The following is a 15,347-nucleotide window of genomic DNA, read 5'->3' as shown; positions in this document are numbered from 1 at the left end:
CAAACAATCGCTAAAGAAGTGCCTTTGACGCAAAAAGAGAAAACTAATAGAAATTAAAAATGCTTTAATTTTCTTCACAGCAGACACTGATATTATCTCTCAGTAAAGTAATGTGGAAAGGTGACCTTTGCAGAGCGTGTGGCTATTGCTCAGTTAAATGAAAAAAAGCCAAAGTAACACCTTTCAACTTATTTGTTTCAACCCTCAAAAGAAAACCGTATTATGACTTATCATTAATGGTATTATTGAATATCAACAAACCGAAATAATACATTAAAACATGCATCTAGATTCAAGCTAGATGATCCCAGTCTGTAGTTTCTGACATGCAAACAAGCAAACCTTTACAGCAAGTCAAATTTTACAAATGTACAAACCAAACCATAGGGCGCAAGCATTAGAAAAGGTTTGAGCTCATTGTTCATACTTTAGAAAAAAGGCACAGATTGTGAGGTAATCCTTTGGTGGTGGTGGTGGTGGTGGTGGTGGTGGTGGTAAAGTTGGAGCCCTGTTGACCATCCTCCGATAGATAGATTTCACCTCAGCTTTACATTAAATAACCGGGGGAAAGCATCAAGCTAAGGCCTTTAAGCAAACCGCTAAGCATGCGGTAAACGATGCGCTCTCAAACGACAAGTCCTCGAACAAACGTTGAGTTCTGAAAAGTGGCGGCCTCAAACGTCCCGATCGCGGGTGGCGCGGTTTCCGTTGCATGTGCAGCAGCGTCAGCACGCCCTGGCGTCCTCGCTCCCCGGCGGCGAGGACAGCTGCTGCAGGAGATCCACGTAGAGCTGCACGCGGGCGTGGAGTGGCGCGCTCTTCTCAGCTCGCAGCAGCTTGGAGTACACACTCTTGTAGGTCTTCAGCAGCTCCTCGTCCTTAGGGCTGTTCAAAGAAACACACGCACACACACACACACACATACACACACACTTAAGTGTCGGTTCCCCAGTCATGCGGAGACCATCTTTTAGCTTCTTCCTTTTTTTGAACACCTCTCATACATTCAACCAATCAAAAATCTTATCTCGAACAATCATCATGTTGGCTTTTTTATTTGCTTCATTTGTTTTGTATATTGTTAATCGCACTGCTTCTGTCACTTTTACATTTCACTGCATACTTGTATGCATGTGACAAACAAAACTCTTGAATCTTGAATCTTGTTACTTGCCCTTAAAAACACTAGCTCTAGATTATACAGCCCTGTGGTTTAGATTGAAATCTTAAAATGGTGGAATGGTTCACCTTGGTTTGCGCTTGGTGGCCGCCAGCAGTTTGACCAGCTGGAGCAGCAGGAAGGAGAAGCTGGCCTCAAACACGCCCACCAGCTTCATCACCTCCTCCAGGTTCAGCCCCGAGGAGGAGGGCCCGTCAGCCCCGTCGGCGGACGGCATTGGCTGGGTATGGTCACATGTCATCAGCTGCGCACACACACACACACACACACACACACACACACACACACAAAAGAGGCATTAGTGTAGTTTATAAAAATTGTAGCACTTTTGTTGAAAATCTGTTTCTTCACTTTGCTACCAATATAAAAAAAAGTAAATTCTGATCATTTTAGCCTTGCAGAACTTTAATACATTCCCTTCACAGTTAAATGTATACTGATCGTATTCTTTGATTGCTAGTAGCTCTGGATAAAAGCCTCTGCTGAATGACCCGTATGCAGGTGATCTAATGGTGCAGTGTTTTACAAGGTGGTGTTCTCTACATCCGTCGCACCTCTCTCTGGCTCTCAAACAGCTCCTTGTGGATGAGCTGGAAGGCATGGCGGGTGTCCATCATGACCTCCAGGGCCGCTGTGAGGGACTTGAGCTTTGCCCCGCTGCTGCTCTGACCTGAAGTGACCACAAGTGGGCAGAAGACGGGTTAGAACTGAGGAAAGACACTTGTGAGCCTATTACACTTATGGTACTGATTAAGTCTATGCTTCATCTTCTACCTCAACTGTCTGTTATGTTTCGATATTTTTATGCATTTAGATTCACATTGCTTCTACTTGTTTTGTAGATAAACGTTCAATTATTTTTGCCCGTCCTTCTCCTCCAGTGTTGGGAACATTACTTTAAAAAAGTAATTAGTTATAGTTACTCACTACTTGTTCCAAAAATTAACTGAGTTAGTACCTGAATTACTCTATAATAAAAGTAACGAGTTACCAGGGAAAGTAACTATTTGCGTTACTGTAAAAAAGTTGCTATAAATGTCAAAGAATTTGGATTTTTCTGAGCAGTTTTCACTTGTCCTGAATGTGTTAAATGGTTGAACTCCCCATTCAAGGCCCTGATAAACCTCCAACGGAATTGGGTGTGGAACATCTGCTGAATACTACAGAAAATGCCAACTTTTCATTGGATTGCTCCAGACTCGCCATTTCTGCTGCTTCATCGAATCAGTTTGGTGTGTGTGTGTGTGTGTGTGGCGCGCGTGTCCTGGCTTGTGTGTAAAAACACTGGCTCCGATTGGCTACCATGAAACATGACTCTGCCTTAGCCAATCATAATCGCTTATCTCGTTGTTAACCCACCCGGTCTTCTCACTAGTAGTTTGTGTTTGGATCCAGGGGTGTGTTCGGATTAGGCAGTTTATTCAATCACTTCATAGTAACGCACCGCATTTAACGTACAGTAACGGCGTTGTACCGACGGAAACAGTAATTAGTTAGATTACCCCGTTACTGAAAAAATAACGGCGTTACCTAATGGCGTTATTACAAACACTGTTCTCCTCACACGTACAGTGAGAACGTCTCCTCCCTAAATAACGCAAGCATTGGCATTGTGTTGTTCCAAACTCCTACTGGAGTCACGCAACCTCCTCGACCTTTGACCTCTGATCCCTACCTGCCATGGTGAACTCGGCGAAGGCCACCCGCTCCAGCAGGGTGCGCAGCAGCTCGCAGGGCGCGTCCCGCAGGCTGAGGAAGAGGCGCACTGCCTTGCTGTAGTGCAGCTCCGCCAGGCCGCGGTGCTGCTTGCGGACGTGCTCGTCTCCCACCTGGGAGCAGGGACATGAGATCAACCCTACGTTTGATGGACCACTACCGAATGGCTCAGAGATCCAACAAAAAGGGGCATTGATGTAATTATATATGAATGTATACTTTCACTTGTTGTTCTTAGTGGCTCCACACGACAAAGTAGGCACCCTTGTAACGTATGTTTGGGGGTTTTCGAGGCTTTGGGCCCATGACGCATGATTCAAGCTATGGGGGTGGCTTTGGAAGGAGGCCCTGAAGTGAGGGATGGGATTATTTTCTGTTAGATACTTAAAAAAAAAAAAGCTTACTCTGGCTGTTTTCCCCAAATCACCTACCCTACCCTAGCCCCAAATATAAAACCAATAGTTTATACATTTGCGTTTGGCAGACACTCTGAGTGGCCAAAGGGACAAATAAGTGGGGCTGTGAACAGCTGTAGCCCGCTCTTTGATTAAAGCCTAGAACATGGGTTAGGGGGGAACATAAGTTATAAAACACACAGGCCTTTAAGAATCTAAAGTGTGTCGGAGGGAGGGCGGACCTGGTTCCGGAAGCAGCTGTGGTACATGGAGGCCAGGCGGTGGTGGATGGTGGCGGCCCGGTACTGGTACAGGGGCTGGCGGGCCGACTCTGTCTGCAGGTCGCAGTAGCGCAGGGACTTCATCATGGCGTCCGTCACCTCCTGCTCGATCTGCGCCCGGCACACACACAGCTCAGCTTGTGCTTTCGTTTTAGAGACAGCCGACCGAGTGGTGAGCAATACCTGTACATACCTCAACATATCCACTACGGTTGGCTAATCAGTGTTTTTGCAGATGCTTTTATCCAACAGAAATGATAAAAAAATGTTGTTTTTTTTGTCGTTAAGGAGCATGTAGGGGTTAAGAAATGCCGCCATGCAGTCAGTGGACACCAGTGTACGTGTACATCATCTCCACGTTACATCCATCCACAATTGGAGACCCGCCATATATGCATTCATTTTATATTATCATCATATTATTTTCATCATTTTAATCTGCCTTGATTTGGACTGTTTACATTAACTTTATTTTGTATTTGCTGCTATAACAATAATTTGCTGCTCGACAATAACAATTTCCCTCCTAGGATCAATAAAGCGTTATCTCATCCAACCTGCTGCTGGGCCTTGCGGGACAGAGGGGCGTAGTCCTGGAGGAGGGTGGCCAGGGTGAAGTATGTGGTGGACAGCTCCCAGTTCACACTGTCCCAGACCAGAGCGTGGCTCCCTCTGGTGGCCAGAGCCTTCATGGCACGCAGGTAGTAGTCTATAGCCTGTAGGCCGAGGGGAGAAGCAATATAACAGTATTTAGAGAAACTAAGATTTGTACAGTCTGCTGTACAAACACTGTTGTACAACATATTAGGACTGTATGCTAACACAAGCTGAGAAGGGCCACCCTCCTGTATCCAATTCTACATTGAATGATATGAATGTATATTATGTGCACAACATAATGTAGAGAAAAAAAGTAATTATTCAATAGAAGCATTACAATTGCACTTGACCACCACAAATCAAACGACAAACATCAGATCTCTACAACATCCGATCTGTCGGCACTCTGCTCAGTAGTATCTCTCCAAACTTTACATGTCTTCCTCACGACCTCGACAAATCCTGAAGACATTTCCATGTAGCCCTATTTATCCCAACCGCCTTAAAAGAGACAAGCAAAGCATTCAATCCCAAAAACTCCCAAACTTCCAGGGTTCCAAAATGGGGAAACCATTGCGCCGAGAGCGACAGTGTCCCCGTGCCTTGTTGTAGTAGAGGGCCTCCTCGGGGGAGAACTCCCCGCGGCTCTGGTCGCTGGAGAGCGCGCAGTGGGCCTGGGCGCAGATCCTCATCAGCCGGCCCGTGTTGCACAGCAGCAGCGCCGTGTTGGTCTGGTCCTCGATGGCGTGGAAGTCCTGCATGCCCTTCTCAAAGCAGGCGAAGCTCTTCTTCCACAACTCCTGCTCCGGCACGGACACAGAGGACCTCCCTGGAGATGGGAGGAGACACAACGGCCAGGGGTTGAGGTCATTTAACATCCAGAGAGCCATCAATAATTGGAATACTGTGAATTTCTTAGGGGTGGGAAAAATAATCGATTCTTCGATGCATCGCGATTCTCTCTAGAACGATTCCGTCTTGATGCAGATAAATTCCCAATCGGAATTAAAAAAATAATAATAATGTTGCCTGCTGCAACATTCTGTTTGCCAGAGAGGGATGATTTTAGTCATTTTACAATTATTTAATTTATCTTCAGTGTGTATTGGCCCATCTCATTTGTCTTGACACAATTGCGATTCAGCCTACGCATAGCATGCACGCAAACTCACAGCCAGACACAAGAACTCCTTATAGCAGCTTTTTCTTTAATGACATGGAAAAGAAAGATTAGAAAGAAAAGAAAACTGAAACCTATTTTTTACATGCTTCCATATTGGGTTGTAATGCAAGCTGCATTGATTATTGCATTGTTCATAGAAATTCATATTTGTGACAAAAGCTTTTTCTCGAATAGAATATTAGATAAGTTAATTCATCTGTTGATGTCTTTAATGATCATCACAAAAGTAGGAAGTTATTAGCAAACTCTGAGTAGCAAACTCAGATGTATATATTTTTTGTGTACATTTCCATGCATGATTTTGAAAATCACGCATGGAAATGTACATGAAAAAAATTGTTGTATCGAGATGCATCGATAATCGTTTTAGAATCGAATCCTTGACCTCATAATCGGAATCGAATCGAATGGTGAGGGGCCAAGAGATTCCCACCCCTAGAACTTCTGATGGGTTCCTCGACATGGCGCTCCCAGGCGGGAGTCAATGCAGTAGCAGGCTTACCTTCCTTCTCCGTCTGCACGGCGGCCGCCTGGTTCATGTAGAAGACGCCCATCTCGTTGCGGATGTTGCCCAGCCTCTTGAGCACCTGGCCCAGCTGCTGGGTGCCTTGCTCCTTCACCGCCTCCGCCGTCAGCAGCTCGTAGGACGCCTCGTAGCACTTGCTGCTGACGATCAGCTGGTACTCCGGGTCCGTGGCTAGGTCCGTAGCCATGTTGAAGGCTGGAGGGAGGGGGGGGGGGGGGGGGGGGGGGGGGGGGGAGCGAAGGATACATGAAGCCCTTTTCCAACTAACTAGCTCTGGTTCTTGTGATGTTTTTTTGGTGTACTTTAGTTCTCTCACGAGACCTTATTCCTGTATCGCTACCCATCTTCTGCATTGATGTGTTGTTTCATTGTATGCTTCTGGTACAAGCAAAGGTTCTGCTTGGGGATGAAAAGCGCCCGTCTGTCTCTATATACAGCGGGTGTGCAGCCCGGACACCTACCCTGGCAGCCGCTCTCCCGATGCAGGCTGTGCAGGATCTCCTGGTCCTCCTTGGTCTGGTAGCTGTACTCCTCCAGGTAGGCGGCCCGGTTGTTGGCGTTCTGGGCCAGCATCAGCTGGATGTCCCCGCACAGGGACAGACACTCGGTGTGGAAGAGCAGCACCCGCGGGGGCAGCACGCTGCTCACCGCGCAGTAGGCATCTGGAGGAGGGGAGGAGAAGAGGAAAAGACGAAGGGACACATGGAGGGACAGGAGGATGGTGTGAGAGGGAGAGAAAGAAAGAAGGGAAGAAAGGTTAAGATTCAAAGAAAGAACCAAGTAGGAACAAAAGATCAAAGGAGAGCTTTCAAAGAATGGAGGAAAGTAAAAGTAATAGCATTGAAATAACTGAAGATCGAAATGAAGATTGAAAACACAAACTGAAAGTAAGAGCGAACAAGAGATCAAAAGAATAAAAGATCAGAAGAATGATATATCACAAGAAAGATTTGAAAAGCAAATGAATGTAAGAGCGAACACAAGATCAGAAAAGAAAAGTGAACAAGCTCAATAATGAATGGAACTTAAGCCTAGCAAAAAAAAAAGTAACACAAATATCAGCATGACTCCTTTCGCATCCCCATGCACTTATATATCCATTATGTATGATCCATTAAAAGCTGTGGGTGTATTATTACACCAATGCTACTGACCGTGACACTGCAGCGCTAGCTTGATGTAGCGCAGGGCGCGTCCGTACTTGAGCAGGTTGGTGGCGGCGTCCGACAGCACGTAGTACGCCTTGGACGCCTTGAGGAAGAGCTGCTGCTTGATGCGGTGCTGCCACGTCCCGGGAATTATCCCCGACCGAGTAGCGTGCTTTCTGATCTCCTGGAACGGTACGACTACAAAGACATACACTTAGGTTAACTTAGGAGATACAACTTGCCATTGTGGTCAAAAACAGAGGTTTAAAAACACTTGGGTTGCCTTGAACTTATTGTGACTACAGGGAGTCGCAGTTGGGGGAAAGAAAATAAATCTTCTTTTAAATGTCCTTTACTGTCTGCTACTGTTTGTGACACCTAGTTCCCATCTGGGATTAATTAACTATATATTTGCCTTAAGTGAATGCCATCGATTGAGATTAAGAAGAGACGCCCCAGTCTAGTTCTACTGGTTCAATTCACATTGGGAACAATCCACGATCAACATGAATGCAGCGTAGTGTATTACATTAGGCTGCTGGCAATGGGGATTGAACCAAGTACCTTTCCAGCTGGGAGCCACACCCTAACCAGTAATCACTAGACTCTTGTGGCCCACAGACCCTGTGATCAGAGCCCTGGTATGGGGGCATGGTGGCCTGTGCTGACCCACAGACCCTGTGATCAGAGCCCTGGTATGGGGGCATGGTGGCCTGTGCTGACCCACAGACCCTGTGATCAGAGCCCTGGTATGGGGGCATGGTGGCCTGTGCTGACCCACAGACCCTGTGATCAGAGCCCTGGTATGGGGGGGGGGTTGCCGGTGCTGACCTATCTCCAGGAGCAGGGTGATGCCCTTCTCCACCGGGGCGACCCTCTCCTCGTACTTCAGGGGGATGGGGGTGTTTGGGTCCGCCGCTGGCAGGTCGCTCTCCTTCTTGATGCTCCCGTCCACCGCCTTCAACCCCTGGGTGTGGAGAGCGGGACGTTAAGATAACGGGGAGGAAACACACGCATGAACTCCTTCTTTTTAGGGATGCACCCGATAATCCCATTTCTTGGCCCCTAGAGCTACAGTAGGGGGACACGCTGATGCAATATGAACTCGATCGTACCTCTAACACATAGCTGAGGACGTGCCTGCACCTCTCCTCCTTATCCTGGGACACAGGGAACGCGTAACTGGGCTGTGATCAAACAAAAAAAATAACAAAGGTTAAACAGAAGCCAATGTATACAGGGATTCGTCGGCAGGAAGCGATACACAGGACAAACGTACACTATAATATCATATAGCATCATTTTTCATATTGCTGTGGCCCAGGAACTAACTTTATACATTTAGAATTGAGCATCTTTACTAAAGTGTCAATCTTAAAGATTTTCATGGAAATATATTAGTATCTATCAGTGAATAAGGTTGCACAATGGTGATTGAGCCTTTGGCCTACTGATGAAAGCCCTTTTAGTACTATGAATGTTACAAACTGGGTGTCTGTGCTTTCTTTGCCACTGTGCAATCAGATCCCAAACGGTGCAGTAACTGACGTGCTCTCCATCCCAGAGAGGTAATGGCGGGGCTACTGCAACAGCCTAGCTATCCTAACCACTTGTGGATAGCCCTGTACTGAATCTTTTTTGTCGCAAAAGGGTACGAAACTGAGGCTTTGGAGATTTCCATTTTAATATTGCAGAGCCCTAGGCGTTTAGAATGGAAGAAGCTGAGGTCTCGACTTTATTCATCAGCAAAAGTCTACTTGGATTTTAGGTTGTCCTTTGAATGCAAGTTTAACAAAGCTACATACAAATCTTAACTAGTAAACGATTACCTAAGGGACCAAGGGCACTGTACCTAGGGGACCTAGAGTAAAGTACCTAGGGGACCAAGGACACATATACCTAGGGGACCTAGATAACAGTACCTAGGGGACCAAGGACACATATACCTAAGGGACCTTGATTACAGTACCTAGGGGACCAAGGACACACTACCTAGGTGATCTTCGGAACGCATACCTAGTAGGGGACCTTGGGTAACGGTACCTAGGGGATCTTTAACGCATCTTTGAGCAATTAGAAAAGCGCTATATAGTTGAATGTATTATTATCTTTTGTTCGCGTACCCAGGGGACCTAGGATGTGTAAGCCCCACTTTGAGGGAATCCCCGCCTGAACCAAGACTCACCCGTATCTGGTGGGTGGACTTGTACTTCTCCGGCACCGACAGCTCCCCCACGGAGCGGATCACGGCGACGGCCTTACTGTCGCCCGCCGCGTCCGAGCTGCTTGCGTCGCTGTCGTCCTCCGCCAGCTCTTCCTCTTCCTCCTCCTCGCCCTCCTCCTCGTCGCTGTAGCTGTCCTCCGAGCCGGCACGCAGGGAGCCGTCGCTGTCGGCCTCGGGGGGCTCGTCCAGCTGGAAGAGCTCCGAGAGCATGTAGTGGGCCGACGCGATGATCTGAGGCCAGGGGGGCACCCGACATTATGATTAAGGAGAATCATAAAGGTGCCATGGAGTATCGATGGGTCTTTCTGGGATCCATTCCAACAGGCAATCGTTATGCAGAGATCCTTCTTGGCTTCACCTTCTAAATCTCCAGATGTTCTCCTCTCTAATAGGTAGTAAGCCAAAGAAGCCGACTAAAGTGGTTCCCGAAGCAGCTTCGGACCAAAGATGCAAGTGACCAGTGTCCGTAAGGGAGGTCACAAATTGCTAGATATTTTTTCAATGGCTCAATGCACATGGCGATAGGTAAGGGTTTGACTCTAGTATGTACAAAAACGCAATGTCCACCAAATGCATCCCCAGAGATTGTGAACAGATACAGCCCATTCTGCAGCAGTGTTGAGTCCTGTCGCCTGGGGGAGTGTTTACCTGGGGGTGTCTCTCCTGGTCTAGCAGCTTGACGCAGTTCAGCAGCAGTGTCCGGACCGTCCCGTAGTGCTTCCTGTTCTGCCTGGCCTTCAGCATCATGTTGCTGGCCACCCTGGGGCACCACAATAACACAAATAAATATAGAGCAGGGGGAAGCAACATGCAGTGGGCTTGTCTGCCAGGTTTCTAGATTGTATACAGTAAATGTTATGTGTTGCCCACTGGCTTTCCAATCAAGAACACTGAGCTGAATAAGCCTTGTGTTAAGAAGGGGACGTTGTTGTATTGTTTTGGTCTTCATTCATGCTTACTTATAGAGCAACACGGCAACAGGCAGGGTGAAGGGATTCTGGTATTTCTCCTCTTCAGCTTCCTCACACAGTGTGGTGAGGTCATAGAGCTTCACAATGTCACTGCCACTGGCTGGAGGGCAGAGAGGGAAACAAAAGGAAATTGTATAGATTTAGATTTAGCCTAGCATAGAATAGTATAGCATAGCATATAATAGTAAATCATAGTGTAGCATAGTATAGAATATAATACTATAGCAAAGCATGGTATAGCATAGAATAGTATAACAGTGTAGTATAGTATAGCTTAGCATTGAATAGCATTACATAGCATAGCATTGTAAAGCATACCATGGCATGACATTGCAGAGTTTTATGCTGCAGAAAAATGTATCCTTAACTCCTTAACTCCACCTACCCAGACAGGCCAATAATCGTTGTTGAACCTATTTTAGTTTAAATGACAAGGAAACCTGAAGATAAAATATTAACAATTGTATAAGCACAATAATTGAAATACTCAACTAACACAAGCGTTATTCGAGACTAAGGGAGCGCCTATATAACAATATATTATGCTATAGTACATCACTGCATACAAAGAGCGTCTACACGCCACCTTTGAAGAGCCAGTAGGTATGACCCTCTTTGGTGCAGTTGGACTTGAGGAAGGAGAGGATGTTCTGGGCGATGTCTTTCACCACACGCGTGGAGAAGGTGGAGTTGTCCAGATCAGGGATGTCTTCTGTCTTTATCATCTCGTATTTCTGTCAGAGTGGAGTGAAACAAAATGTTGCATTAACCATCAAAGCTTCGATATTTTTTTCTAACCCTTTTTTTCAATGAATATTGAAAATGTATGCCATTTAGAAAATTTAAGTGAAACTAAAAATAAGATAAATGAGCCATTACAAGCCATTTCACTGATATGTCTGTTTCACATCTGGGTTGACTCTACCACATGTAATTTCCTTATCGGGTAAGTCAGCTAGTCAACATAACAACACCAGGGGGTAAAATATGGGCCGCTTAAGGATAGTGATTGTAGTTCTCTACCTGGACTATCCCGTTGACATGGAAGCACATAACAAGCTCTGGGACATTGCACATCAGATTGTCCAGCCAGTAGTCGATCCCAGTCAGGATGTTGATCGGCTTGTTGTTGTCCCTGGAAACAGAGCGGCAGTGCAAACAGAGGCATAATGAATTCTGTATTTGACAGGATAGGAATCATTTCATAAAACCCCATTTACTGGGTGCGTGTTGTGATGTACACCTCACCTGAGACGCAGGCTGACGGCTGGGTAGCGACCGCCTCCAAATATGGGCATGTTGGAGCCCACCAGCATGTGGATATCTTCAAAGGTCCACATGATATTTCGCACAAAGTCGTTCCTCAAACCCTGGCACAAAATTCCAGTTAAAAAAAAAAGTTACGTTACATTTCTAATGCAGCTTATAAGCACGATTATAAATAACCACACCATAAGTAAGCTACAACACCATTATGAAATATACCATGCAGGCTGCTTTATAGCTGTTAACACGTTTCAGGTAACATTTAAATATGAACAGCATGTTTCAGGGGGCAGGGCAGTCTAGCGGTTAGGAAAGGCTGGTTGACTACCATCCAAAAGATTCACGGCTCACCCGTAAAGTCTGTAGCCTTACCTGTAGATATCCTTGAGCAAGATACCCTTTCCTGTTCTTTAGGGACATCCTTCTTAAAAATCCAAAATGACTGAAAGTCACTTTTAATCTAAGCAACTAATGTAAGTGGGTAAAATAGTAATAATACCTGGCTGCTCTCTCCCTCATTGAAGAGCATAGGAACGTTCTGCCCTTTGGGAATCGCTGTCACCTGGTCGATAGCAAACAGACTGTCTACAGAGATGTTCTCCTGTAGGCGAGGTGATGAAAGAAGATATTGAGCGGTACAACACACAATACAGTCAATCACCCTAAACACCAAGGATGCCACTTAACCCTCACTTACAATTTAGGGAATTTTAAAAACTAGTATCTTTCAGTTTGTTTTGTTTTTTAATATCTTGGTTGTGTTAAGATTTACCTGCACATTATAATGATCTGTCTCAATATCCAATGTTCATCAGTTGGCAGCTTCATGTGCATAAATAATAAATAATAATCTACTGCACAAGAGTCTCCTCCCATCATCCCTCTCAGCTCAAACCATACCCAGGTCCATTTTAGACTATTTAAATCATTGCGTCATGTTCTCTGACCTCTTTGGGGGCGGCAGATTCCTCAGAGTCTGACGGCGTGCTGGGGAAGGTGGCAGGCCAGGATGGGCTGAACTCCTCCGCTCCACTCTCCTCCTCCCCTTCGTTATCGGGCAGGCGCTCGGCTGCTGCATCACCGTTTATACTGGGTCATGGGAGCACCGCGTCAGACATGACGGGAAACGTAGTCGGACAAAACTACAAATGTGACCTTAATCTGTGCTGAACTGACCTGTAGTAGAGGAACTTTGAGAGGATGGCTTTTTGGTACCAGTGTTCTTTGCTCTTTTTTTTCCGCTGCCACTTTTGATCGATCAGCCGCTGGTAAAATTCCTTCAGCCACGTCCAGTCTCCGGTCTGGAAGGCCAGTCGTGGACAGGATTAGACCCGGGGAAAAAGGTTCATTCAGCAAACAAAGAGCTTTAGGTTAAAACTGGACTAAAAACCCTCTCCCTCTAGTGTTCACCAGCCGTACCTGAGAAGACCTCATGAAGAGCTCTTGGATGTCCAGCTCGTCCAGCAGCAGAGTCCTCCCCACTCTGTGCACGGCCATGCTGACATGGGACTTGCTGTATGGGATTTTCAGAAGCTTCTTTATGTTCTGTAGAAAAGTATACGATTCAAAGAACACCAGTCACGATGAGACAGTACTTTATTCATTAAGACTGGAATTGTGGGTGTCACAGTCAAAAGTACAAACAAGAATTAAAAATAAAAATGAGCGTAATCTGGGTAAATGAATCAGGTTTGCCAGGAATAAAGGCTTGAAACTGAAATCGCAGACAGACCTCGGAGTCTGACACGACATCCACGTCATCGCCGATGTTGTCGATGAAGTCATACGCCATCCCGAAACTGTATAGCAACACAAAATATGACACCTACTGATTCACATACACAGTAGTTTATAATTGTGATATTGACGCACCATAAAAAACTAAATAGAAAAGCCCAGTAGTTATCCATCTCTTGAGAAATAAGCAGTTTAACACTTAATCACAAAACACACATGAGTGAGTATAATGTATGTAGGCTAAGTTATAGTAACTATAATATATCTATAGGCTTCTCTGACAGAGTGCGGTACCTTGAAAAGGGCTTGCTCTTGCTGCTGGATCCCAGAACGGTGGTTCCAGCACTTCCAAGCTGAGGGTTTTCCCTCAGCCAGTTCGCAGGAGGAAGCTTCAAGTCTGTTTGCTCCTGGAGCAAGGCATAGCTGGTCGGAGGCGGTGCAGCACAGTACTTCACCACAGCCCGGCTCTTAACCTCGTTCGTACCTGTACATACCTCCAACTCCTTTGACATGTGCAGATTGAAATCAGGAGAGATTGACAAGTCATAGGGATAAGATTCAGAACATTCTGGTTAAGGACGTCATTGATTGATTGGAGAAATAGTGATCAAAGTGGGTAGGTATTGTAAGTAAACTCACATGTTTGCTGCTCTCTCCTCCGGAGCAAGGTATCTCTGAAGACTGATCCGACAGGCCACTATATTGTCCTCCCTCAGGTGAAGCACTCATATTTGATGTCTCCTTATCACTAATATAAGAGAGTATATAAACCACAATCTAGTCGTAAACATAGTCTTCTTACGATGACTATTACACGTGACAAGCTGTTACATTGTCCAACAGTGACAGCGTCAATAAAAAGTATTTTCTCGCAAATGATGCAGGGTTAATACAGGCGAAAGACAGAAGTTTGGATCGATAGAGTGGTATATTAACGACTGTTAAACTCGTTAGGCATAAAAGTCAGAAGCAAACAGAAACACAGCCGTGCGAAATAACAACAACTTCCTGTTTGAGAAATATAAAACACGCCTGTTGTATAAGCGGGTAATTTATAATGATATCAAAGTACAGGACCACAACGAATCCATCGTAGTTTGAACTATAAATTAAGTTATTTAAAAAAAAAGATATATATATATAAAAAAAGATTATATATGACCCGGAAATAGTTTAGCAGTGACGCCTACTTTCCATCTTTCTAGGAGCGTGAAGCGTTTTCTCGAACTCTAAATCCGATTAAAGATTATTTACTGTAATATTATTAATCATAATAATAATAATAACAACAAAAATAATAATAATCATAATAGATACATTTTATAATAATACATTTGAACTATAACAAGATGTTTTTTGGTTTTTAAATTGCATATTTATTGACTTATTATACTATGTATTATTATATAATAGCCTATGGCAGAGGCTTTTCATTTATATTGATTCATAAAATCTGTAACGCTAGATTTATATTTATCTATAATAGAAAAAAATAATAATAATAAACATTCAAAACATGCGTATGAATACGGACGTCCTATTTCTTACTAATAAATTTCTTACTGATAATTTCTTACTGATTAACTGGGCGAGATCCATTAAAAATCCAGAGATTGTATAACAAATGTGTTCATAACCCGATAATTAAGGTTTACATCATTGACTTTATCAAGACACGTGTTTATATGGGTCTAATTAAATACCATACAAGTAGTATATCTATTTATATTAAATGAACATATAATATAATAAATTACCTTGCTTTGTCACCTACATATACAGTAGGCCTTTCCAGATTGAAGTGATATCCATCCTATAATGACTACAAATATTGTCTCTAACGCTCAAACAATTATTTTATTGTGTTAAAGATTTTAACACCACATGAACGTCTCTTTAAACTGCAGGTCACGGTACAAAACAGCAAGACAAAAGGCCTGGCGAAGTTTTCGGACGTCGGTACTGCCACCTCAGCCATGGTGGAGCTGAACGGTGCAGGTGGATTACGTGTGCCTCCTTCCCAAACCATGAAGAAGAACAGGGCCCCAGCCGGGCGCAATATCAAACGTGGCCATCAGATGACGCCATTTAGCAGACACACGGCCGCCCCGCTCCAACAG

The 15,347-nt window shown here is 44.9% G+C and overlaps 1 protein-coding gene across 2 annotated transcripts; it reads right to left on the bottom strand.

The window, feature by feature from the left end:
* Positions 1-59: 59 nt before the first annotated feature.
* edrf1 (erythroid differentiation regulatory factor 1) lies at positions 60-14,196 on the bottom strand. 2 transcript variants are annotated; one of them, XM_079759077.1, is made up of 25 exons: positions 13,867-14,196; positions 13,522-13,730; positions 13,223-13,289; positions 12,910-13,035; positions 12,667-12,791; positions 12,438-12,579; positions 11,990-12,091; positions 11,473-11,594; positions 11,248-11,359; positions 10,811-10,958; positions 10,213-10,324; positions 9,902-10,013; positions 9,215-9,484; positions 8,145-8,216; positions 7,861-7,996; positions 7,036-7,227; positions 6,343-6,762; positions 5,858-6,076; positions 4,775-5,001; positions 4,130-4,288; positions 3,534-3,683; positions 2,856-3,009; positions 1,735-1,850; positions 1,249-1,424; positions 60-885 (listed from the first exon to the last, which is right to left on the bottom strand). In XM_079759077.1, the coding sequence occupies exons 1-25, from the start codon at positions 13,954-13,956 to the stop codon at positions 726-728; spliced, it is 3,918 nt and encodes a 1,305-aa protein (XP_079615203.1). In that variant the 5' UTR covers positions 13,957-14,196; the 3' UTR covers positions 60-725. The 2 variants fall into 2 exon arrangements, with proteins under 2 accessions (XP_079615203.1, XP_079615204.1); XM_079759078.1 differs by having other exon boundaries at positions 6,343-6,543.
* Positions 14,197-15,347: the final 1,151 nt, after the last annotated feature.

The sequence above is a fragment of the Pollachius pollachius genome, assembly GCF_949987615.1.
Source record: "Pollachius pollachius genome assembly, chromosome: 2".
Lineage (NCBI taxonomy): Eukaryota > Metazoa > Chordata > Actinopteri > Gadiformes > Gadidae > Pollachius > Pollachius pollachius.
This window is presented reverse-complemented; position numbering and strand designations above follow the sequence as displayed.